This window comes from Pollachius pollachius, assembly GCF_949987615.1.
Source record: "Pollachius pollachius genome assembly, chromosome: 9".
Taxonomy (NCBI): Eukaryota; Metazoa; Chordata; class Actinopteri; order Gadiformes; family Gadidae; genus Pollachius; species Pollachius pollachius.
In genome coordinates, this window is record NC_136942.1 from 12,712,012 (window position 1) to 12,736,607 (window position 24,596).

The 24,596-nt window shown below is 44.1% G+C and overlaps 1 protein-coding gene across 6 annotated transcripts in view; it reads right to left on the minus strand.

Moving 5' to 3' along the window:
• Positions 1 to 1,194: 1,194 nt before the first annotated feature.
• Positions 1,195 to 24,596, minus strand: part of ppip5k1b (diphosphoinositol pentakisphosphate kinase 1b) — a 30,278-nt gene continuing 6,876 nt past the window's right edge. The window contains exons 8-30 of one of the 6 annotated variants that reach the window (XM_079742648.1): positions 24,374 to 24,535; positions 23,886 to 24,007; positions 22,882 to 22,983; positions 22,698 to 22,784; positions 22,250 to 22,325; positions 21,823 to 21,932; positions 19,892 to 19,977; positions 19,365 to 19,490; positions 17,730 to 17,851; positions 17,364 to 17,546; positions 15,975 to 16,116; positions 15,444 to 15,667; positions 14,614 to 14,741; positions 14,217 to 14,331; positions 13,262 to 13,369; positions 12,720 to 12,836; positions 12,156 to 12,296; positions 11,616 to 11,730; positions 10,162 to 10,323; positions 7,856 to 7,918; positions 4,299 to 4,436; positions 3,598 to 3,711; positions 1,195 to 2,553 (exon numbers count right to left, since the gene is read on the minus strand). In XM_079742648.1, the coding sequence (XP_079598774.1) occupies positions 2,462 to 2,553; positions 3,598 to 3,711; positions 4,299 to 4,436; positions 7,856 to 7,918; positions 10,162 to 10,323; positions 11,616 to 11,730; positions 12,156 to 12,296; positions 12,720 to 12,836; positions 13,262 to 13,369; positions 14,217 to 14,331; positions 14,614 to 14,741; positions 15,444 to 15,667; positions 15,975 to 16,116; positions 17,364 to 17,546; positions 17,730 to 17,851; positions 19,365 to 19,490; positions 19,892 to 19,977; positions 21,823 to 21,932; positions 22,250 to 22,325; positions 22,698 to 22,784; positions 22,882 to 22,983; positions 23,886 to 24,007; positions 24,374 to 24,535 (2,835 nt within the window). In that variant the 3' untranslated portion in view covers positions 1,195 to 2,461. Of the gene's footprint in view, positions 2,554 to 3,597; positions 3,712 to 4,298; positions 4,437 to 7,855; positions 7,919 to 10,161; positions 10,324 to 11,615; positions 11,731 to 12,155; positions 12,297 to 12,719; positions 12,837 to 13,261; positions 13,370 to 14,216; positions 14,332 to 14,613; positions 14,742 to 15,443; positions 15,668 to 15,974; positions 16,117 to 17,363; positions 17,547 to 17,729; positions 17,852 to 19,364; positions 19,491 to 19,891; positions 19,978 to 21,822; positions 21,933 to 22,249; positions 22,326 to 22,697; positions 22,785 to 22,881; positions 22,984 to 23,885; positions 24,008 to 24,373; positions 24,536 to 24,596 lie in introns of those variants that run through there. The other 5 variants (XM_079742649.1, XM_079742650.1, XM_079742651.1 and 2 more) reach the window with 5 other exon arrangements.

The window sequence follows — 24,596 nt, forward strand, 5'->3', positions numbered from 1 at the left end:
GGCATTGAAGAAAGTGGATTTTTTGCCTCTGTTTCACGTCTTTGGTACCGATCCACAAGAAGTCAAGTAACTTATCAACCCCAGCGCATCATCTCAGATTTGGCACAGAACTACCATTTTTAAATACAATTATCCTCAAATTAGAATGAGCCCCGGTTTGGCATTGCTACTTTAAAATGGAAGAAACCTTTAGAATTGTTGACTAAATGTCGGTGACAGAATGATTCACCCAATATTGTGTATTTGTTGGCCTGCATTACACTTAAAGTGTACATCCCCCTGTACGCGTAGGCCTACATTCCCTTATGTGTACATCACCCTGTGTAGTCCTACATAGTCCTGTCTACAAAAACCTTTACGTGTTAATCACGATACAGATCTACAAGCGTGTGAATGTGAGAATAGAGGGCTCTGCATGTGAGACGGCACGGTGGGGGACATATGCCTCTTGGCTTTGTATGACTCAGCTTTTTTTTCTCCACTTGGTCCTTCCATTCATCCACTGTTGCATTCGTGGAGAGAAATACATCTGGGGACGTCGCCATGGCAACGTGTGGCAGCAAGGCGAGGAGGTGTGAGTCATCATTATACTAGAGGCCGCTTCGGGAGAGGAGTTCGGAGGAGAGGAGGGGGATGAGAGCAAGTAAACAGCAGCAGAGGCAGAGCCATTAGATATTGTGCTTATGGAGGAGAGAGGAGCGCAAGAGATGGGACGGCATGGTAGTTAGACCAGAGAATTATAATTGTTAAAAAGCAATTAATAGCCTCTTTATAAGCATATATACACACGTGTATGTATATACAGTATATACCATACACACTGTGTATATATATATATATACAGTATAATATATTTATCTATGCACACATACACCATACACATCCAAAAAGGCAGATGAGGCCAGAAGCAGAACCCTTCTGCTTATTAATGACAATTTACGTAGAAAGAATGCGTAATTAATTCACTGTTTGCTTCTAGTAGTACCGAATGCGGTTTGATTGAGTTGAAGGTTAGCAAACGATGGGGAAAGGGAGGTTTAATAGCGCTATCAAAGGCCTTGGTCTGCGGAGCAGCAACCGGCTGATTGTCTGAGTCATAGGTACACACAAACACAAAAAACCTGCATGTGTTTTTGTGTCAGTTGCAATGGGAACAGAGCCTTAAGAGACCAGAAAAAACACAACACAACTGTATTGCCAGTTTAGCCATTTTATCAAACCCAGATCCACCATCTATACAAACACAATTTCTTAAATAAAAATATAAATTACATAACAAAAAATTACATACACCAAGTCATTTCAGCACATGAAATCAAAATATAATATACAAATCGAAGGTTTCGCCGGCGACAATGAAAACAGAAAAATACAAGGTTGTCCATCGTTATCGGTGGGTTTAATCTTGTTGAAAGAACGTGGGGACTCTCAGCAAAAGGTTTTGAATGATGAAGTAGCAGCTGTAGGACTACTACTAATATTGTTGTGGGTTTGCTGCGGGGAAAGAATACTTAAAAAAACGATATGATATACTGCATGTTTTTGTCTGTGGTGAGATGCACCTTTAAAATTTTATTTTATTTTTGAAAAACAGAAAAAAAATCGATTTAGAAAGACAACATCAATACAAGCATTACTCTTCTTACCATAATATGACGTTTGAAGATATAGTTGACGCATCGGATTAAATTCGTCCCTAAATCAGAGGCAGCAGCCATTTAGAGTAATTGCACTTTTAAAAATACATAAATACTTTGGTTATGACAGCAGATTGCAGACACAAAATGATATGTGAATGATATGTGGCTATTTAGAATACATTCAATCTACAATGGAAGGGTTGTCCCATTATACCCATCGATACACCCCACTCTCTCTTTACAATCACGTACATCGGTGTGGTTGGGTGTCCACAGTAGAAAGTGCAACAGCGGAATCCACTCAGTATCCAGAGTTTAAACTGACCTTGTGTTTAAAACCTGTATTTACAGTGGATGGACAGCTCATAAAGTCAGAGAAGACCAAAACGGAAATTAAATAAGTCATATCACTGTAAGTCCGGTTAAACATTGACTCCATCATCAACCACTTTATTGCAGTGGATGAACCAGGTCAAGTATTGTGAATAAAACATAACGTGTTCAACTTTACCCTTAATAAACACTTTATAACAAAACAACATTAATATTTGATTTGTGAAAAGCTGCACTGTGCGAAACCATCATTAACAATGTGACAACAAGGCATGTCTGAGAAATGAATGGGGTTGGTGGGTTCAACAATTTGCTCAAATATTTTATTAAATCAAAACTCTCTGGTTTCACCCCGACAACACTGTCTGTGAACGAATGGCAGGGATTGGCTTGGTTTTGGTTCTGCTTTGTGAATGCCTTGTAATAAATGTCCAACTTCTTTCCAGACAAGTCCGGCCTGAGTCCAGGTACTGCAGCAGCAGGAGGGTCTACTCACTGAAGCTGAAGTTCACCCCCGGGCTCTCTGTGGTCGGGGAGGAGGGCCCCGCACTGGACACTGCACTGGAGGGGATGCTACCATCTACACACACAGTGAGGTCAGTCAGCCACTGATCTCACACACATCAGATCTTCAAAATACCACATATGCCGTGTATCACATAATATATATATATATTATATAATATTATTATAGCACCACATTAAGAGCAAGGTTGGGGTTAGTGATTAATTGATGAACAGAAGATAAATGGTCATTTTTATTACAGAAATGCAATAAAGTAAAATATCACATAGTAAAAAAATAATAATAATGTTGAAGGTGACCGCGGTTTGCTTCCCATTTATCTTCTGTTCATCAATTAATCACTAACCCCAACCTTGCTCCTAATGTGGTGATCTTCTAGAACCCAGCCAGAGCATTCCCCTGGCTCTTCAGGTGGCAAAAGGTCACAAGATATAAGAGGGGCAGATGCTGCTTGCTGTTGGAATCCAACAGTCAGGGTCTGACCCCCTTGAGGATAAATGGCTTCCTGGTAAATGACACCTGCTTCTGTCTGCTTCAAGGTCATTCAGAACAGTAAGCATCTTCCCTTGCAACTGCCTCATAACCACACAGCTATGGTTCAGTTGGGACCCAGAATGGCAGTGACACCTAGGACCCAACCTAAAACACCTGGGTCCCAACACACCTTGGACCAAAACCCCCCCTTGGACACAATATACCTGGTTCCCAACACACCTGGGAACCAGCCAACATAGCTGGTTCCCAACACACCTGGGAACAAGCAAACATACCTGTTTCCCAACCAACATATCTGTTTCCCAACACACCCGGGAACAACCCAACACAAGCCCTCCTTTCTACTGTCAGCCAGAAAGACTTGAACGTGGTGTTTTGCTCAAGAAGTATCAGACAGTAGTGCAAGGGAATTCATGGTCCTCACTTTCATTGTTCCATCTGACTTTAGGGCTGACTGCTAATGGTAGTCATTACCATTGTTCCATTTTCATCTAAATTTGGGAAATTTGGGACAGTTGAGAGACAACTGGATTGATCTCCTCCCATGTGGGGGTTCTATGGGAGGCCATCACCAGCAGGGTGCATGAGCATGAAGAGACTTACGCCACAGAGGCCGGCTGGGGGGTCTGAGGGAGGTCTCGGAGCCAGAGGAGGAGAGGGGCTGCTGGGGGCTGTACAGAGACGTCTGACTCTGGGAGTCAAACAGGGCAGAGAGAGCTGGGAGGAGGAGGAGGAGGAGGAGGAGGAGGAGGAGGAGGAGGAGGAGGAGGAGGAGGACATGTTCAATATGAAACAAATTACATTCTACTGACATTTTGCAGTACTTAATTGGTCTTGGAGTTAATCACTAAATCCCTTTCACCAAATCATCATCGTAATTACTTGCACTGCTTTAACTTGCACCGCCACTTTGGTCGCATTTTTACTCACACATACATTGACATAGAAAAGTCAAGATCGGTACTATAGTGGAAAAGTGTGCCAAGACTTTTCTAGGCAAAAGTGAATATTTTTTTAAAAGATAAGTAAAGTTAAAGTGAATTGGCTGTCAATCATTTAAACCAAGGAATATGTATATAATATAACTGCATCTTCTCCCTTATATTTGCCACACACTCACACACGCACACACACACACACAATGAGCTGATTGCTCATCTTAGGCAATATTTGTAATACTTTCAAGATGTAAAAAATATATATATATTCCATTTTACTAACAGAGCCTATCCAACACCTGAAAACAAATCAAAGCCTGAGGCTTCAGTGATCTGGTGGCCCGTGGCCTTGAGTCGTGAGCCTACCCTTCATGGTCTTGACGTGGGCCTCGCTGCTGCTCTCACACACCGTGTTCAGGAACTCGTCCACCTGCTTGAGGGACAGCGAGTTGTGCAGCGTCTCCAGCGGGTAGATGGAGGGCACCATGGAGCAGCCCTCAAACCCTGCAGCCGGGGGAGGGAGGAACACAGGAGGGCAGACAAACAAAAACACAGACAAAGTTGCACCACCCCTTCCATCACTGATTGAATGAAAGAGCGGCGCATGTGGTGGCGGTGGTGGTGGTGGTGATGGCACAGCCTGACTAGATCTGCTTGAATGTGTTTGCTGCTCTTCAGGGAGCGCATGGGGATGCAGAATGGTGGCCTGTTTTAGTCCATGGACTGGTCTAAGAAACGACCCTGCTGTATGGGTGGAGCTAGAGGTACTACTGACTACCTTTCATTGGTTCAATCGTAATCGTTAGACATATCCGGTGTCTGACACGACTCCACGACAAACATTTGGAACACGGAAGCCGGCTTACGAAAATACATATTCTACTCAAAAACGAACATGGCAATGGCACTCCACCTTAAATGTTCTCAGTTTTAGCTTTAATGAATGTTAATTTGTTACACATAAAGAACCCAAAGAGCCCCAACAAGGATATGAATTCTACCAAAATTAATCTTCACGTGCTTTATATAAATACGATTTCAAGAAGAATTGCATCTTATTTGCAGTTTAGTCTGATAGAATAGTTGACGTCACTGGCAAGTATTGAGGTTAAACTCTAGACAAAATAAACTTCGCTACTCTCTCTTTCTACTAAAACAATGGAGTAGCTCAACTCAGGTGACAGAACCTCCTACAATAAGAGCAGACTCTCCCTTAAAATATTTGAAGGGTTTACAATACCCAAATAAAAACAAGACTGGGAAGATGACCCAGTTCAGAGTTTTTTTATCTGGAAGCCAGAAACATCTATTGGGAGTAGGACAGGATGCAGCGTGGTGTCCAGCCCAGACCTCCCACAGAGCACAGAGCACTTCATGTCGTCTCCCCCATATGTTCCCTTATGTTGCTTCAGTCAGTCCACACGCCAAGTCAAAGCCCTTCTATAGAAACCCATGAGGTCGTTATTTTATGATACTATATATCCATCACACATGCATGTTCTAGGCAAGCCTTTAGTAATTCCAAAATACCGCAGTGATGCCTTTAAAAAGGCACAGCGAGCATCAATCACAGAAAGAAGGTCCTCAAACATTTCTCTCTGCACCAAAAAAAAAACGATTTAAAAAAGGGCTGCAATTGATTGAACATGAGGATACAGATAAGAGAAATGGCTGGTGAATTCTGAATGCATGCAAAGAGAAACAACAGATACAAGGGGAACAATGATTCCGTCAATATGCACTGTGAACGATAGGTCACAAAGAGTGGCGGTGTGAATGACTTAATTATCCGCATTTCAGGACCAGCTGAAAAAAAAATAGAGGAAGAATAAGGAAGAAGCCAAGTACGATGTGTCGCAATGGACTCTGGTATGGAAATCTGCATTCACCGCAGCCTTGCATGAATGAGGAGGAGGAGGAGGAGGAGGAGGAGGAGGAGGAGGAGGCGGCTAGGGCTTTGCAGAGAGGCTGACTGTACTGGGATTCTGGGCCCTGCTGGCCTGCGGCCACTAGCCAGTCCCTGAGGAGAGGCAGGCGGTGTAGGGGCAGGGGTGCAGGTTAGGGCCATCGCCCTTTCCATAGACAGATCGGTGCAGTTGCTCCCCAGACACCACCACCACCACCATCTAGCAGCTGGACAAGCTGCCCCTCCTTTAGAGGCTCTTGGGGAGATGGGTGGATGTTGAGGCAGAGGAAGAAAGAAAAGGAAAGAAATGGAGCAGAATGGACCGGGAGGAGGTCAAGGTGTCACAAAAGTCGAGGATGTGAGAGGAAAATGTTCTGGGCCAAAGAGAGACATTGTGCATAACTGTGAGAAAACGGAAGGGTGAAGAAAAAAACAACAGCATTGGTACTGCAGTATTTCTCTTTACTGACATTAACTGGGTGCTTTGATGGCTGGTGATGCGAATGGTGTGAACACACTCTAGAAAACCATCGGGCCTGAAGCACAACAATGCAATCACATCTATGCAGAATTGCAACCCGCACTCTGGAAAAGGCACACAGAGTTCAAGTGATGGGCGCAATTAGCATGAATAAGGAAAGCTGGAATCCCTGGGCCGGTAATCCATATGAAGAGTGATCAAAGGGCCTTGAATAACAATTCCTCCACTCGGGTGGGTGTGTGTGGATAAAAATCAGACGCACAGTTCCTTTGTTCACTTGAGGGATTAAACACTCCATCTACAGTTTCACCAGTGGTCTCTGAGGAGCGATTGAAGGAGAGACCTGACTCAAATCATGGATTCTCCAACTATAGTGGATGGATGATTTATGCACTTTTAGTCATCCGTTTTAACAAGTAAGTAGGAGCTAGGAGATGCCGGTTTTCATTTAGTATCAAGAACAAATGCCAAAATGTAGAACCTGAATGTGTTGCGTTCAATGATTTGCATTGATCAACTAGCATAGAAAGCAAGGGAGCTAGACACAATTTGGAGTCGAGACCAAGAGTTTGGTCATTATAAACATCTAAATATCCTAGAACTACCACAAAAGAAAATAGTTGTATGTAAGGCTCAATGTTCCTAGCGATTCCAATTCAATGATTTGCAGACCGCTTTGATCCATTTGTAATGCACGATATCAGAGAGCTTGCATTTTGCTTAATTTATAAGCAAATAATATTTAAAAAACACAGCAGTAGTTGGCGATTATGTGTCCAAGCAACAGACTGCATATTCTGGCTTGCAGGTTCGCTGTTTGTACCTGTCTTAAGCCTGATCATTGTTCTTCTTGCTTAGCCATGAAATTCCTCTTTTTCGATAGCCACATTACAAACAAATGTACTTTTGGCTGGGCAAAAGTAGATTATTCTGTTATGGTATTCTGTTAAGGCTACTCATAGGTAAATATCCTTATAACTTAAACAGCACAGCGGGATCTATGATGCCTATTATATGTATTTGTCCTACATATAACACCATTATATGGACACGGACAGATAATTTTATAAACATACACAAATTGTTTATAAAAACCAATTCAGTTCACGGTCACTATCTAAGAGGGTTGCTCCATGTGTGTTAGGTTAGCAACGCTTCCACTCATGAATACAGCAGCAAGTGAGCACACATGTCATACTGGAGCAGACACTGTATCCATCCGTCCTGCAGAGAAGCGTTATGAGGCTCAGGCACAATGGTGAGTGTTAGAGGATGTGGTCAAAACCAACACGGGAAACAGACACAGGGATGTGTCCTGTGAGATGCAACATTAATGAAAACAAACAAAGAGAATTAAAAGGGTTCTTTGTGATATGAAATGCAATTACTGATCCATCGTCAACAAAAAATCCCCAAATCTCGAAAAGAAAAGGAAAAAAAGGTTTCCTTTTCCCCAAAAAGGGTCATGCAAGAGAAAGGAAAGACTAGAGGGTGGACACATGAAGGTAAAAAGTGAAAAAAAATAAGCAGACATACCATTAGTCGGATGCCTGGCAAACGACACAGAAAACCTCTTTACTGCCGGCATAGAGAACAGCTCTGAGGAAATAAGAAAGGTATGGTGGTGTTACCAGTGTGTGTGTGTGTGTGTGTGTGTGTGTGTGTGTGTGTGTGTGTGTGTGTGTGTGTGTGTGTGTGTGTGTGTGTGTGTGTGTGTGCGTGTGCGTGTGTGTGTACTTCACACGGCACGTGCCGGCAAAGTAAGCGGTTCTACTGAATGTGGTTGAGGCTAGGCCTGATGTCCCGGCGGTACTCCTCTTCAAGTTCTGAACAACAAGAGTTGGGCGCTGGTTCGGTTTGTTTTGGGGTCAAATTAAAGGGCTTTCAGTTGAACAAGAGAATGGTGGAGGAGACAGAATAAAAGGAGAGAAGGGTGGAGGAGACAGGACAAAAGGAGACACAGAGAGGCAGAGAGATAAAAAACATACAGCATACAGACAGAAAGGGACACAGACGAAAAATTGCAGGAGATCCATCCATCCCTGTATGAATATATGCATACGTAGCTGTATACATTTGAATATGTGTGTTTCGTTTGAACAAAAGAGGAGAGTGTAGATGCAGTGAACCTGTAAATGAATGTCAATATGTGCGTTATGATGATACGTTATGTATTTAATATGTGCGTTATGAGTCGATGCGTAATGCATTCAATATCTATGGCATGACAATGCGGTGGGTTATGTATTATGTATTTAAATTATGACAATGACTTATTCGTTTGAGCAGATGAGCAAATCTCTGGTCTAGCAGACATTTGGAGGTGCAGCCGGAGCGGAGCCACAGAAACACAACAAGGCTTTTCATTCCCTCCTCGTGCTGCCACAGGTCTTTAACCCACACCACCTGCTGCAGAAGGGGATCGTCAACAGCAGGGACCTTCTTTTGTCGACAAGCAATACATACAAACACTAACTATGCAAATAATAACAATAATAGTATGAACGCAGAGTACCTATCAGCATACTGGTTCAATAGTTGATCAGTTGACTAACACTGCTACAATCAGGAGTAATTTTGCCTTTAACAACGACAAAAGGAGATCCAGAGCCCTTTTTTGTTTTTTATAGCAACCGCTTTTTTTTTTTTCCACAAAACTCAGTGTCCAGACGTTTTTTTTGTGAACCCCTGACTGTTGCCTAGACAGCAAGGCTATATATGACGTCATATCATTAATATTGGAAGCATGATTCCTGCCGCCGCAGTGTCCAGCCTTATAGCCAGAGTGACCTCTGGTGGCCAAGTTGGGGAGCACAGAGTAATTTTCTGCCTTGTCATATGGCCTTCTATACACTCCATAAGGCAGATGTTTCACTAATTCATAAATGAATTGACTGTATAAATCAGGTCTTCATACCATAATCAAGCATCCCTTACCATGTATGTTGAACCCTGGTATACTTGGTAAACCAATACAAAACTATTTAACCAAGGGTCAACCTGCGACACTATTGACTATTGAGAAGCCCATTATCCTGAAGCACTTTTGTTTCCAGATAGCACGCTGAGTTAATTCGTTTTGAGTTAATGAGAGTAACAAATCATTCCAGACAGAAAAAATATTTTGTTGTAGATTATGTTTCACAAATCCAAGGCTTGACCCTAGAGCATGCAGCTTTGTGCACGGAGGCAAGAAGAGAAAACGCAAGTACAATCTTAAGAGCCAAATAGTGCAGCACATTAAGAAGCATGCTAATCAGTGAACCCATGCAGACCCAACAGCCAGCATGAAACAAACGCAGAGCCCACAGTCGGAAGGGGAGGGGAGGGGGGGTGGGGACTGATGAAACAGTTTGAAACCACTCATTTGCTTCCCAAATTAGAAGCAAGGTTCTGAAGAGGAGGAGGAGGAGGAGGAGGAGGAGGAGGAGGAGGAGGAGGAGGAGGAGGAATGATGCTCCTTTGGAATAATCCAAATCGAAAGTCCCCTGGCCAAACGGCATGGGGAAAATAAAAGATTCTTGAGTAGCATCACAGGGAACCCCAAGTCTCTTCTCAAGGGGAGCCAGAGATGGAGAGGGCGAGGAAAAAAGGCACCGGACAAAAAAAGATCACTTCCAAACCCCATTTCAAATATTTCAAGCAGTGAGATCAGGTGGGACAAAACGGCAGCCGGCTCAGACGCCCTGTGAGCTCCCGGTGGTAAACCAAAACCACAAACCAACACAGAAGCAATAAATAGATAAATGAATGGACTGAGACGGAAATACCCACCCTCCCCAGAGGAGGGGGAGCAGGGGGGAGGAGGAGAACAGAGCAGTGAGGCGCTAAGAGGAACATACCGAACATTGCAATCTGGCATGGCAGGCTGCCGGGGGAGAGCGGCGGTTTGCGTTGGCTGTGGTGGAGGTGGAGGTGGTGGGTGCGGACGTAGTCCCGCAGGTTGGGGGCGCTAGAGGACACCCCGAGGACAGAGGCACTGAAGAGGCCAGAGCAGAGAGAGCCTGTTTGGGGGGGGGGGGGGGGGTGCAGGATGGGGTTGGGAGGTGTGATATTGGGCTTCTGTTAGTTTTGGCCGCACACCAGTCATTATTAATAATGCTGTGTGTGTGTGTGTGTGTGTGTGTGTGTGTGTGTGTGTGTGTGTGTGTGTGTGTGTGTGTGTGTGTGTGTGTGTGTGTGTGCGTGTGTGTTGAAAAGTTAATGTTGGATTTGTAAAAGGAGGCATGTGGACAAATGTCTAACAAAGTGCACATATTAGCACATATTAGTATGCAGAGATTTTATTCAAACTATGTGCGGTAGGCATTGGTATGAATCTATCTATATTTATCGATATGGATATAAATAAATAGATACATCAACCAATGCCCAGGGCCTAAGATCAAAGGCTCTGGCCAGAAAAGAAAATGGTAAATTTATACAGACCAAAAGAAGACATTGTAATCATGAAGGCTAGAGACCAGTAGACATAAGGCAGAGAATTTACTTCAGGGACTTGATCTGAGGAGAGTTTGTCGCATGCTACCTAAACTGTAAACGGACCCAAACCCTTGCCTCAAAGATAGTAAGCAGATATTCGTACATTAAATCTGCATGCGTGTGTATGTGTGGGTTAGCTTTGAATCCAATGTCTGAGTCTAGAAATTTTAATGTTGGACAGAAACAAGCAGCAGCTGCCTGAATGAAGGTTACCTCTGTATAAGCCTACTTAATGTGTCTAGTGCCATCCATGTGACACCAGATACATTGCAGTTGGCTCCGGCACTGTGACCTCTACATAGTCTGGGGCAGGCCCCCCCCACCCTACGGCCTACCAGTCCTCTGCTGCTACACTATGATGTCATGGAAGCTAAGCAGCTGCCAGCTAGCAGCAGCAGGGCCAACAGTACAGGCTGACCGGAGGGCTGAAGAGCAGAGGAACCAAGGAGGCAGACAGGGAGGCAGGAAGAGGTAGAAGAAGAAACAGAATGATGAGAAAAATGAAGAAAGAAAAGTAAAGAAAAAGAAGAGTAAAAAACTGAAAGAGAGAGACAAAGACATAATAACAAAGACTGAGAGGAATGAAATGAACAAAGTAAAGTAAAGACAGAAGGACATGAAGAGAGACAGCAGAGCAAATGGGGAACAGGGAGCTGCACAAAGAATGGACCAGAGGGAACCGAGCTGCTGAAGATATGCATGTGTGAATGCTGCTGGGTGTTTCTTTGGTGGGCAAAGGACACACACGCACATACACAAACACACTGAAATGCACAGACTCACACACACACACACACACACACTCACTCCTTACCTAGTCCGGAGGGGGGGTGGATCTCGGGGGAGTTGCGGGAGACAGAGGGGAAGAGCCGGTGGGAGGGGAAAGAGGAGCCTTTTGAGGGGTGGGTGGGGGACGACTCGGAGAGTACCTGGGTGATGGGAGACGGTAATGACAATAATAATAATAATAATAATATGGGCAATATGCGATATCCATTAACATTGGGTCATCTCCCTTTCATCCAAAATGACTTACTGTGTGGGGTGAAGCTGAGAACCACCAAAGCAAGCGTTCAATATCGGAGAAGCTCCCAACAGAGATACCATGCTGCACAACCAGGGTTTAACAACAACAACAACAACTGGAGCGGATTCAGAGTAGGCCTAGGAATCTTTTTCTCCTCGTCAGGAGGAGACGTTTTTTTAATGACTTAAGACAAATATCGAAAAGAAAAGCAGAAGGCCTCACCTCCCTGTGTATCTCGTTTAGCACCGTGCCACATCACAGTGTGTGTGTTGGCCCAGAGACACACACTATGCTAGGCTAATGAGGCTAAGGACTGGCATGCTATACCTCCATGGAGCCCGTCTTGCGGCTGCGGATCATGGGGGAGCGCCTCTGGCTGCAGATGGGCTCGGTGAGAGGCGGGGCCTGGTCGGTCTGGTCCTGGGACAGGTCCTCCAGACTGCCCTGGTTGGTCTGCTTCTCTTCGTTCTGATTGGCCACAAGGCGACGCAATTAGAACATAGAGAAGATTAGAGTCAAACAGCTGTCAGCGTCACATTAGAGATACTTTATTTTAATCCTGAAGGACACTATCTCACAATTTCTCTGGGGAAGAAAAAAAAAATATGATAGCAATAGAGAATGGAAAATAAAGTAAGAATCAACAGTAACGAATACACATCTGAAATACAAAAACATGCATAGAGACAGAATAATGTGCATAAAGATATACAACTATGACTTAAGTGGATCCAATGCTGGGACATTGAACATTCAATCGTTCCAATGTCCCATTACTCAATTCGAATACGACAATTGCACATTGATTACAGCACATTAGCCAATATGTGATGAAGAAAACTAAACGCATCAGAGAGGAAGCACATATATTCAAAGTGCATGAACACACACCTCAGAGGAAGCAGGCCGGAAGCCAAAGCCCATAGGAACGTTCTCCTCATCCTCGCACCCCTTCACCCCCGGGCTGAAGTGCAGCTCAACGTGGAAGCGCTCCTCTGAGGAGGGGTCCTGGTACCCCCCCACACAGAACATCTCATTAGGACTGGGAGGAACCCTACCAACCAAAGCTGTCCCTGTGGCAGATTCTACTGAGCCGCTCATAGGTCCATTTTTAGAGATAGGAACATAAAGCCTTCAAAGAACAAAAATGGGCACCGTTTTCAGTGGTTTTCTTTGTGAAGAAAATGAAGTCCCTAATGCAATCACAATGTAAAGCCCATATGCCCATTGACAATAGAGGTTTGCAAGTAAAGAATAACCTTGCAAAGAAATAAACATTGGCATCACTTCTTAACTGACAAATAAAATCGGAAGATAGCTTTCCACAATGTGCTCTCAGTCCTTGAACGATAATTCAAAGTCTGTGTGTGTTTGTACATAAGGGGGTCAATGTGTGTGTGTATATAATGTAAGTATACAATGTATGACCAAACCTTGTTATTGTCCTCATACAGCATTATTACTATCTGAGTCATGTAGTTGAGTTCAGACACAGCGCTCAGGTAGTCCATAGCCTGTTTCCACTGCTGGTCCTTCACCTCCTAACACACACACACACACACACACACACACACACACACACACACACACACACACACACACATTATAATTAATTGATTTAGCAAAAAACATCTTTTCACAACCATAACATGAAAAAATGCATGTTGAATTCCAGAGAGGATGTTTAAGGCTGTCTTAACTTAAAAGTTGACAAGTACTGGCCGGGTTTGAAGCGAAAGAAAGTGGTCACCCAGATTTGAGCCAGTCTGCCGTCAGATTAGCTTTATAAAAGTCAATCTAAAGTCTGATTTGCAAGACTAAATATAATGAGCAACTAAAAATAAGTGCTGGGAGTAGAGACCATGTTGAAACAGCGTGGGGTGATTCCTATTGCAGAGATTAGTGAAATATAAATTGGTGTCACATCGGTGTCACATTAGGGCCAGAAGGCTCACTTTTCATTCAAAACATCATTCTTATGCAAGGGGCGAATGTGGCCAATGCTGAGAATAGAGGCCCTGTTACATATTGCAATCTGTAATTTCTAAACGCTGAATCAAGAGTTGTGATGTCATTGAAATGGCAGGCATAGGAAAGAAAAGAAGAAGGAAGCAAAACCTAATTCAGAAGTAAAGTGAGGGGTTCTTTAGCACTCATTTTGGCATTCCTGCCAATTTGCCGTGAATAAATGTTATGTTATTTGACATAAAAACATAAAAATGCCTGACCTATCTTTTATGAGGATTGTCCTGCAACAAAATAAAAGCATTGCCTATGCTTTAACAGCATTGCCATTTAGAAAAATCAAAGCCTGAGAGAGCTTATATGGGCATCCTGTGGTAAATCAAAGTGTTTTGGACGCGTGTTCTGGCTTTACGCTCCACGTACATCCAGCAGTCCCCCGTAGCGGAACACACTGAGCAGGGAGTGCACGTGGCTCTCGCTGGTGAAGTAGAGGCGTGTCCTGACGTGGCGCCCAGGGGACATCACCCCCCGGGAATACCTGAAGGGGGGGGGGAGAGGAGTGAGTCAGCCAGCGGGATAGACATACATACATTCACAAAGGGGATAGGGACCCTTTGTGAATGTATGTACAGTGGGCATACACAAATGCACCCAATCCCACTCTAGACACACACACACACACACACACACACACACACACACACACACACACACACACACACACACACACACACACACACACACACACAGACAATCATGCTCCACAGCCACAATCCCTATCGCTCCTTCTAGCATTCTGTGTGTGTGCGTCCGCCCTTACAGGGGGTGCAGCTTGTTCACAGCCTCGTCCTCGTGGGTCCTCTGTAGGTCCAGCTGGATCTTCTTCATCAGGGGGACACAGAAGGCCTGCGCTATGTCCAGCTTCTCTGCTTTACTCAGACCGTACTCCTGCCAACACACACTCCTCAGGTCAGCATACGCACTGCTTAGGAACATTCACGGCACGCCGCGCTGGGTGACTCATCTCATCGGAGCTCAATACTTCACTGTGTGTGTGTGTGTGTGTGTGTGTGTGTGTGTGTGTGTGTGTGTGTGTGTGTGTGTGTGTGTGTGTGGAGAATGTGTGAGTTAGTGAGCGAGTGTGTGAGTGAGTGAGTGAGTGAGTGAGTGAGTGAGTGAGTGAGTGAGTGAGTGAGTGAGTGAGTGAGTGAGTGAGTGAGTGAGTGAGTGAGTGAGTGAGTGTGTGTGTTTGAGTAGAATGTGTTTAGAGTGAGTGAGTGAGTGAGTGAGTGAGTGAGTGAGTGAGTGTGTGTGTGGTTGAGTAGAATGTGTTTAGAGTGATTGAGTGAGTGAGTGAGTGTGTGTGTTTGAGTAGAATGTGTTTAGAGTGAGTGAGTGAGTGAGTGAGTGAGTGAGTGTGTGTGTGGTTGAGTAGAATGTGTTTAGAGTGATTGAGTGAGTGAGTGAGTGTGTGTGTTTGAGTAGAATGTGTTTAGAGTGAGTGAGTGAGTGAGTGAGTGATTGAGTGTGTGTGTTTGCATGCATGCATGCATGCGAGTGAGTGTGCGTGCGTGTGTGAGAGCGCGTGCATGCGTGTGAGTGTGTGTAGAATGTGTGTGTAGAGTGTGTGAGTGCCTGAGCCTGTGCGACCTGTGGTATGACGATGTCGGCCAGGGCGCGGGCCAGGCGGAACAGCTCCAGGGTGTCCTCCAGGCCCAGCGAGGCGTTGTGCTGCTTGTCGTACTTCACACAGTCGTAGATGTCGGGGATCTTGCTGATGTCATAGCGGCCGCTCTTCATGCGGAAGTCCCGCTCCAGCTTGGACCAGCGCTGCAGCATCAGCTCCAGAGTCTCACTGTGGTACAGCTGCAGGTCTGGGGACGGACGGACGGACGGACGGACACAAGTGGATCATGAGTGTTTTGGTCCTGGTTGCCAGGGCAACCAACTGTTTGGGTTGAAAAGTGCTGCTTTGTTGTTTAGGCAGAGATATATATAGTTGGAGGAGTATGTGCTGTACCGGAGGGTTATTGTGATTTAGGTTTTTACTGTGCTTTTTATTATAAAAACAATTTGGTCATGCAGATTTTATGTATATATGATCTTGATGGAAGTTTCGTATAAGCCGATTCAGGCTGGGCATATACAAGATTAAAACAACGCAGTGAGGTTAGAGAGTACCTGCTGACTTGGGGTTCTCTAGTCTCTTGCGGATCTGCGAGGTCAGGCTCTGGATCAGCGTGTACACCTTGTCACACGTATGCACCGGGTTCTCTATCAGCTTCATGGAGTTGACCAGTGATGGGCTTTGGGTGGGGGCCAGCTTGGGAGAGAGCAGGCACAGGTGACTGAGTGAGTATGCTCTATTTGTAAGGGGACAAATAGGCACATAGACAAAAGGTCCCTTTGACATCGTGGAGCAGAGCGTGGTTTCCCAACTGATCCAATGACTGGTTTCAGATAACCTAAACTGCTATAAATGTATGTCAATCTGACTCGTTCAAACAAGTGGTTGAGAACGTGGTTATACTGGTTAGAAAAGACGATACAGATAATCTGTAACAAAACATGTTCTCACAGATGCTACATTTAAAAAGCTTGACTTGATTAGTGAATAGAGGTGAGACAGGCTCTGACTTGTTGACATGGATACCCGCTCTAGTGCACATTTTCCCAAGGTGCAAATGGAGACAGACACAGAGCCCGTCTCAACTCACCTTTAACTATTTGTCTGATGACCTTATACATGTAGCTCACGCTAATTTGCAATACCTGTCTCCAGATGGGTTTATTTTAAAGGCAATCCGAACATAAAATACGTATCTAAGAGATACGACAAAGATACGTATCTAGAAACGGTTCTCTCTTACTTATGACTGCATGCCTTGCGGTTCTCTGGTCAGTAAACTATTACCTTTAGGAAGTCTAGTTAATAAACTCCTACCTTGGCGTAATCATGCTCAGTAAACTCCTACATGTGGTAGTCTAGTGAGTAAACTCCTACCATGTGGAAGTCTAGTCAGTAAACTCCTACCTTGTGGTAGACTAGTCAGTAAACTCCTACCTTGTGGTAGACTAGTCTGTAAACTCCTACCTTGTGGTAGACTAGTCTGTAAACTCCTACCTTGTGGTAGTCTAGTCTGTAAACTCCTACCTTGTGGTAGTCTAGTCTGTAAACTCCTACCTTGTGGTAGTCTAGTCTGTAAACTCCTACCTTGTGGTAGACTAGTCTGTAAACTCCTACCTTTAGTCTAGTCTGTAAACTCCTACCTTGTGGTAGTCTAGTCTGTAAACTCCTACCTTGTGGTAGTCTAGTCTGTAAACTCCTACCTTGTGGTAGTCTAGTCTGTAAACTCCTACCTTGTGGTAGTCTAGTCAGTTAACTCCTACCTTGTGGTAGTCTAGTCTGTAAACTCCTACCATGTGGTAGTCTAGTCTGTAAACTCCTACCTTGTGGTAGTCTAGTCTGTAAACTCCTACCATGTGGTAGTCTAGTCTGTAAACTCCTACCTTGTGGTAGACTAGTCTGTAAACTCCTACCTTGTGGTAGACTAGTCTGTAAGCTCCTACCTTGTGGTAGTCATGCTCGGTGAACTCCTGGTTCTTCTGCATGGTCTCATGCAGCCTGGCCTTCACCTTCTGCTGGCAGTCGGTCAGCGAGTCGCTGTCGCTGTCCAGCAGCCCATTCATGTTGGCACTCTTCACCATCTGCACCAGGATGGGAGTCAGCTCTCCCTCCAGAGCAAGCAGGCCCTTCACACACAAACATTTTGAACACATTATTATTACCAACTTATTTTTAAACGTAAATATTCAGGTACCAAATTTAAAGTTTATGGAAAAAATATAATATATATATATATCTATCTCTTTGACAATAGACTATAATGTGAAAGTATCACAATATCAACAACAATCTGAACATTTAAAGCTAACCTTAGCAAAAGCTGCGGCGGTCATCTGCACCCTGCCTTCGTCAGAGGCGTAGATCTTCAGGTCGTGGCGGTAGGTGCTGTGGAGGCGCAGCAGCCCACAGCCGGGGAAGCCCGCATAGTCCCCTGGAAGGTCAGCAAGAACAATACCACTCAGGGGAGTTTGGGGAAGGCTTGAGGTCAGGAAGTATAATGTTATGATGAGAAAGAAATCCACTGAGGATTTAACACCATCAACAAGGAACCCAAATTAGACTGCTGCCACCAAGACTTGACTGTAAATAACAATGCGTGCTGAACATCAGCGCATGTGGAGCCAGAACGTTCAATGTTCATTTGTTACAGAAGGAGTTTATCATCATCAATAAATCATTGTTCATTTCAGACCACGGCATCTTAACATTACCATCTGTAAACAACAGTGAACAAATGTCACTGAGTGGTGCTGTACTGCAGATCATTCTTCAATGACAATAATGTCCAACAGTGAACACTAGACACCACTTGTGATGCTGGTCACATTAGCATAAGTAGACCACAGTGCAGATGAGCCGCCCTGATGGCTGAGAAACTAAGCTTCCTTGGCATGGTATGTGGGCTGTAGGCCAATACGGCGACGCCTTCCACTCAAAACATTCCATAGAAAGCTCAATACAGTCACAGCCGCAGGATGCAAGAAGATGTTGCCCCCGAGATCCCAAACTAGATGGGAAAATCCCGGGGGCTTTGCGGGAGCATGGGTGGATGAAAAGTCGTGGATTAGACGGGAAGCAAATGGAAGGAAGGGAAGCGACACAAGGCAGGAGGGAAAGCCTTCTCTTACCACAGTCAATAGGGGACTCGCAGCCAAGGGACTGGCGGTCACCGGCTAGTGTTTTACACAGTGAAACAACAAAAGGTGAGGAGAGAAGGGGAGCGTCAACGGGGGAAGGAGAGGTGGACGGAAGAAGAGGAGGAAGACGAAGAAGAAGAAGAAAAATCTTTAACTCAAGATCCCATTTGAACGAATGCTTCCAGTTCTATTTGCAGTTCCTTTGAAATCATTAAGCAGTAGCACTTTTAGGTCATGCACTACAAAACATCCAATAATAAGTAGAAAAAGCTTTAAATCGGGCCATACAAACACAAACCAGTGGATAGTAGCTATTCAAATGGGATCGTGATTACAGTTCAAAATGCAGAGGAGATGCCAACACAGATGCCCCCGGGTTAGACCATACCATTATCTTACAGTCTCAAAAAGGATCCATTTAGGGATGATCCATTGTCGGACGATTCAATCATGACCCAACGTTTGGCTAGTCAAACAGAGGGCATGTGCTCAATACTTACAGACACGCCATTACTGTTAATGCTAATCGTGCTCATTTGAAAACACTACGCCTGATGAAAAATACGGAAAAGAATATCCATAAAAGGTAATGTCAAGGCATAACAACCCTCAAAGGCTAAAACAACCGTGTTGTGTGTGTTTCGCCTGTGCCGGCCTATGTAAGTCTAACACACACAGTGGGGGGTTCACAATTAGCACTGTGTTGTAAACCGTCACGGTGTTGTGAGCAGTGTTGTAAACGGTGTTGTAACTGTGTACATGTGCAGGCGTGTGTTTGCGTTGGCAGCTGGTGTGCTGGCTGGGCACCTTGTCCTCCAGGGTACATGCAGCGGAAGGCCCGGCCCAGCTCCTCGGCCTGGACCCGGCCTGCAGGGGTCAGCTCCCCGCCCCACTTCAGCACCAGCAGCAGAGAGGGGCCCTCCCTCTTAGAGTCTGGGCAGGAAGGGGAAGGAAAAGCACTTTTGTTGGGATCAAAATATTAACAGTACATTTGTACACTTAATCATGGATTAGTTAAACCACCAGCCTGCCAAGGGACAGTGCTAAGCATTGCTATATACTATAATATAACATTTTCAGCACACGTGTGGTGGTGTATAACTTAAAATGTGCATGTTCAATTATATCCAAACTCATTTATTTGATGGTCGATGTTAAAAGATTATGGTTGAGAACTAAATGGCACGTTGGACAACACAGGGAGATACTAGTTCCCCTGTTTAGCATTCTGGTCATCCAAAATGTATTTTGACATTTTTATAATCAACATTAGCATCAAAAATTGTTTGCTATGTAAGCTCTACAACACTTTGTGAGACTGTGTATCCTTATACCTTCTTCCTCACTGGAGGCCTTTGGTTGGCCATGAGGAAGGTACGTCATCTGCACCTTCCTGTTGATACCGGAGAAGTGGCCATACCTGAACAAACACACACACACACACACACACACACACACACACACACACACACACACACACAAGAGTCTTGTTCATACAGGCAAGCTCATCACCTTGCTAGGCACACATATCTAAAGTGTGTTCCATTCCAGAAGCACAAGGACCTAAAAGTGGAATGGAACAGAGCCAAAGTTGCTCAGTTTTGGCACGCACGCACGCACGTAAGCTGCATAGTGATAGGTATTTGATAGGCTGTGAATGAACTTTATTCCGGCATAACGTTTTGGGCGAAAGTTGGGTTAATGCCACCTAGTTGGTCATTGAGCTATGACAATAGAACATATTGTAATTTTATGGCAGTAAAAAAAAAAGAAGTACTCAATTTCTTAATTTCGATATCTCTGGTACTTGTCCGTGACCCGGCAGTTGAGAACAGGGGCGTTTCTAGGTTTTTGAAATATCCAGGGCTTAGCCCAGAGGGAACGGGAAAAACGCGCGTGAGCGTGCGGCAACATTTTTTGTATGCTTTATTGCGCATGCACAGTTTTCATAATAATGCTTTACCTACATACACAAAATACGCAGTTTATTATAGCTTTAAATAGCTACCTGACTGCTGTGCTGCTTATCCCCAGACATCTAAAGTCCCATTCAAGGTATTTCAGAGTAAAATGAATACAAGTGAGACAGACCTTACATATATATATATTATATATATATATATATATATATATATATATATATATATATATATATATATATATATATATATATATATATATATATATATATATATATATATATATATATGACTGGGGATAGGATAGGTTAATTTACTTGAGGTGGTAAACAGTCTGGTTATGTTTTTAAAAAATGTATTCTCTTGCTAGATAGTCCTATTCTCAGAAGGACTATCTAGAAGGACTAAGCTACTTTATTTTGAGATGCCCCTGGAATCCCCATGTTTGTTTGTAGTGTAAAGCAAGCTAAAAAAATAATAAAAATAAAATAAATGCAAGTTGATTATTTTTATTTTTTTTAAATAAGATTCAGGGCTAATTAGGTAATATCTGGGGCTGTACCCCCAAATGAAACAGCCTAGTGACGCCACTGGTTGAGAACCACAGCTTTAAGCCACAACCGAGATACTGTTAATGTGACGATGGTGAAAGTAGGTGGAGTGCAGAGATTCAGTAGGAGCCAGCTGAATGTTGGCCAGGTTTTGTTAGCGCAGCGCACACTGGTGCAGACAGACACACAAACACACACACACATACCGAAATAATGCTTTAAGATGCATTTGGAGACGTCTGCCTCCGTACATGTGAATGTTGTTAGCTGAGATGTTTGGAATGGCAACAATAAACATAGTGTACAAAACATGGGCCACACCAATCAGCCTGCACAAGCAACCTCATTGCACTTGCATCCCAAGAGGCGTTTTGACTACACAGTCAACGGGAATACAAGTGAGAGCGATCCAAAGACCAGGCATAGCCAGTGATTTGGATCGTTTGCACACATTACTCATCGGCAGCTCGATAAAAGGAGACGGAGACATGAGAGAAGAGACGGTGCGTACTGAGTGTCATTCAAACTGGATTCCCTTTTGGAGAGGAAAATGGAGGAATGGGCGAGGGAGAGGGAAGGAAGGAGAGAGAAGGTAAGAGTTAGAGACACATGAGGGAGGGTTGTGCCGTCTTGTTGTCAGTGTGAAAAAAACACGCTTTAAGGAAAAGAAACGAGACATTTGAAGAATGGCACGTGTTTTACACCATGGACGACAGGACACAAGAGTGGATTAATATAGCGCTCTCTGAGTGTGTGTGTGCGTGTGCGTGTGTGTGTGTGTGTGTGTGCGCTCACATCTCCAGGACTGTCTTGAGTTGCTCCAGTTTGGATTTCTTCTCTTCGATTTCACAGTCGTCGTGCTGCTCCAGCTCCACCAATAGCAGACGAGCAATGTCCAGCACTTCCTGGGGAAATGGACAACCACACACCCATCCCACCTTAGGAAGCGTCTCCATGTTGTATTGCCATTCAAACAAGCCAATTCCACCACAGTGAATAGAAGTACACTCCACATTCAGAAAAAGTACTTATTAGTATTTGAAATCCATAGCATAACAGCATGCCACTGTCCGAAATACCAAAACAGACTCTTTCAGATGACTGTGGAGGTTAAACAGGAGTGAATTCTGCAAAAAAATTAAAATGGCAAGGAAAAAATTGGCAATACCATTCTCAACTAAGTGTAAGTGAAAGTAAACTAAATAAAGTAAAGGAAACAGACCTGTAGCTGTTTTGGCTTCTTCAGTTTTAGCTTTCCTGATTTGTAGCCTCCACACTTCTCAAAAAGCTCAAAAAACCTAAACACAGAAATATAATGTTCAGGAACAAGTCAGGCTTAAACGTTTATACACCGTCATAACAAAATGTCTTCAAAGTCATGTTTTTTCCAACGATACAAAAATATCCCTCCCCACCACAGCCTCTTTATGATAAAATCAAGTAATGCCTTTTGGTATGTGGCTCATGACATGGCAAGAATGGGGGACTGTTGTTATGAAATAACAATATTCTATTAATAGGAATATAAGTAGACTATCATTGATTCCATGTCATTTTTACTTGATTTGTGTTAACTTTGATGTCCTTTATGAGGACGAAGCATGTTTAACATATTAAATTGTAATATGGCAATTTACAGTGGTAATAGTGATATGGAACCCTTATCTCACAGTGGGTGTCGGACTTCCATCTTCATCTTCTGCTTAGGTGTGCGGTCTCCATGGCGAATGATAGCAATGACGCATCGCAGCTCCATCCTTAAAAAGGCGGTTGATGCAAAGTTAGATGCGTTGAAAGAGAATAATGAATGTAAGACTGCTGTCCAAGTAAAGGACTGGGCGTTCCAGTACGTACATTGTCCCTGAGGTGGTGGGGACGATGGGTATGTCCTCAGCCTCCAAGGGAATGGACCAGGGGATGTGGAACAGGGGAGCCAGCTCCCTCATAACCAGGTTCCTAACACAAGCACAACGCAAACATTAGACAAACACCAGAAAAAAAAAACAGAAAATCACCAGAGAAACATCAGGCAAACACCAGACAAACACAAGAGAGACATGAGACAAACACCAGAGAAACATGAGGCAAACACCAGACAAACACCAGAGAAACACCATGAGGCAAACATGAGACAAACACCAGAGAGACATGAGGTAAACACCAGAGAAACATGAGGCAAACACCAGACTAACACCCGAGAGACATGAGACAAACACCAGACAAACATGAGACCAATACCAGACAAACATAAGACCAAGACAAGACATGAGAACAACACCACAGAAACACCAGAGAGACATGAGGCAACACCAGACCAACACCAGACATACACCAGACAAACATGAGACCAACACCAGAAAAACACGAGACCAATACCAGACAAACATGAGAGAAACACCAGACAAACACCAGAGAGACATGAAACAAACACCAGAGAAACACCAGACAAACACCATGAGGCAAACACCAGACCAACACCCCAGAGACATGAGACAATCACCAGATAAACACCAGACAAACATGAGACAATCACCAGACAAACACCAGACAAACATGAGACAATCACCAGACAAACACAAGGGAGACATGAGAAAAACACCAGACAAACACCAGACAAACACAAGAAAAACATGACCATCACCAGACAAACACAAGAAAAATATGAGACCAACATCAGACAAACATGAGATAAAACACCAGACAAACATCAAGCAATACCAGACAAACACCAAACAAACATGAGGCAAAAACCAGAAAAACAAGAGACTAACAGAGAAACACCAGACAAACATGAAACAGATGGAAATGAAGCAGGGTAAACAAATCTATTGGCCGTAGACAGTGGCCGGTTTACCTACCCCAGAACTTTAGCACAATCGTCATAATACTTCATGGAGTTCTTCACAAAGCTGAAGCCATTGACGTCGCAAACATAGGAGTGGCCATTTGCTCGCAACAGGTCGAAGCCACACACCGTTTGCTAATGGGCAACAGAGATGACCAAACAATGTTTTAATATTACGTAACAAGAAGAGCAAAAGGGATTTCATTCATTGTTGTTTAAGCAGCGTCTGATGGCTAATAACAATCAGATAAGTCATTTATTTCCAAGTAATTTCTAGCCAGCAATACAGCCTTTGTATTGGGCCAAAACCTAATTTGTCCCTGTATTGGACCTATTGTATACGTGACAGTAGATCCCTGTAGACCAGAGGTTACCATGAAGGCCAGGCAGACCTTGCGGGCCACTAGTTTCTCCATGGCGCTGAGCATGACAGGGTTTAATTTGTCTGTGTAATGGACCTATTGTATACGTGACAGCAGATCCCAGTAGACCATAGGTTACCTTGAAGGCCAGGCAGACCTTGCGGGCCACTAGTTTCTCCATGGCGCTGAGCATGACGGGGTAGCGGATCTCCTTCCCCTCGCTGTCCCGCTCCACCTTCCCATCCAGCGCCGGGGACTTCCGGGCCTCCGCATGGGCGTAGTCTGGACCCACAGTGTAGACCTGGAGCCCACACACACATCGTTACACACACACAATTCAGTGTCAAATGCTTCATTACCAG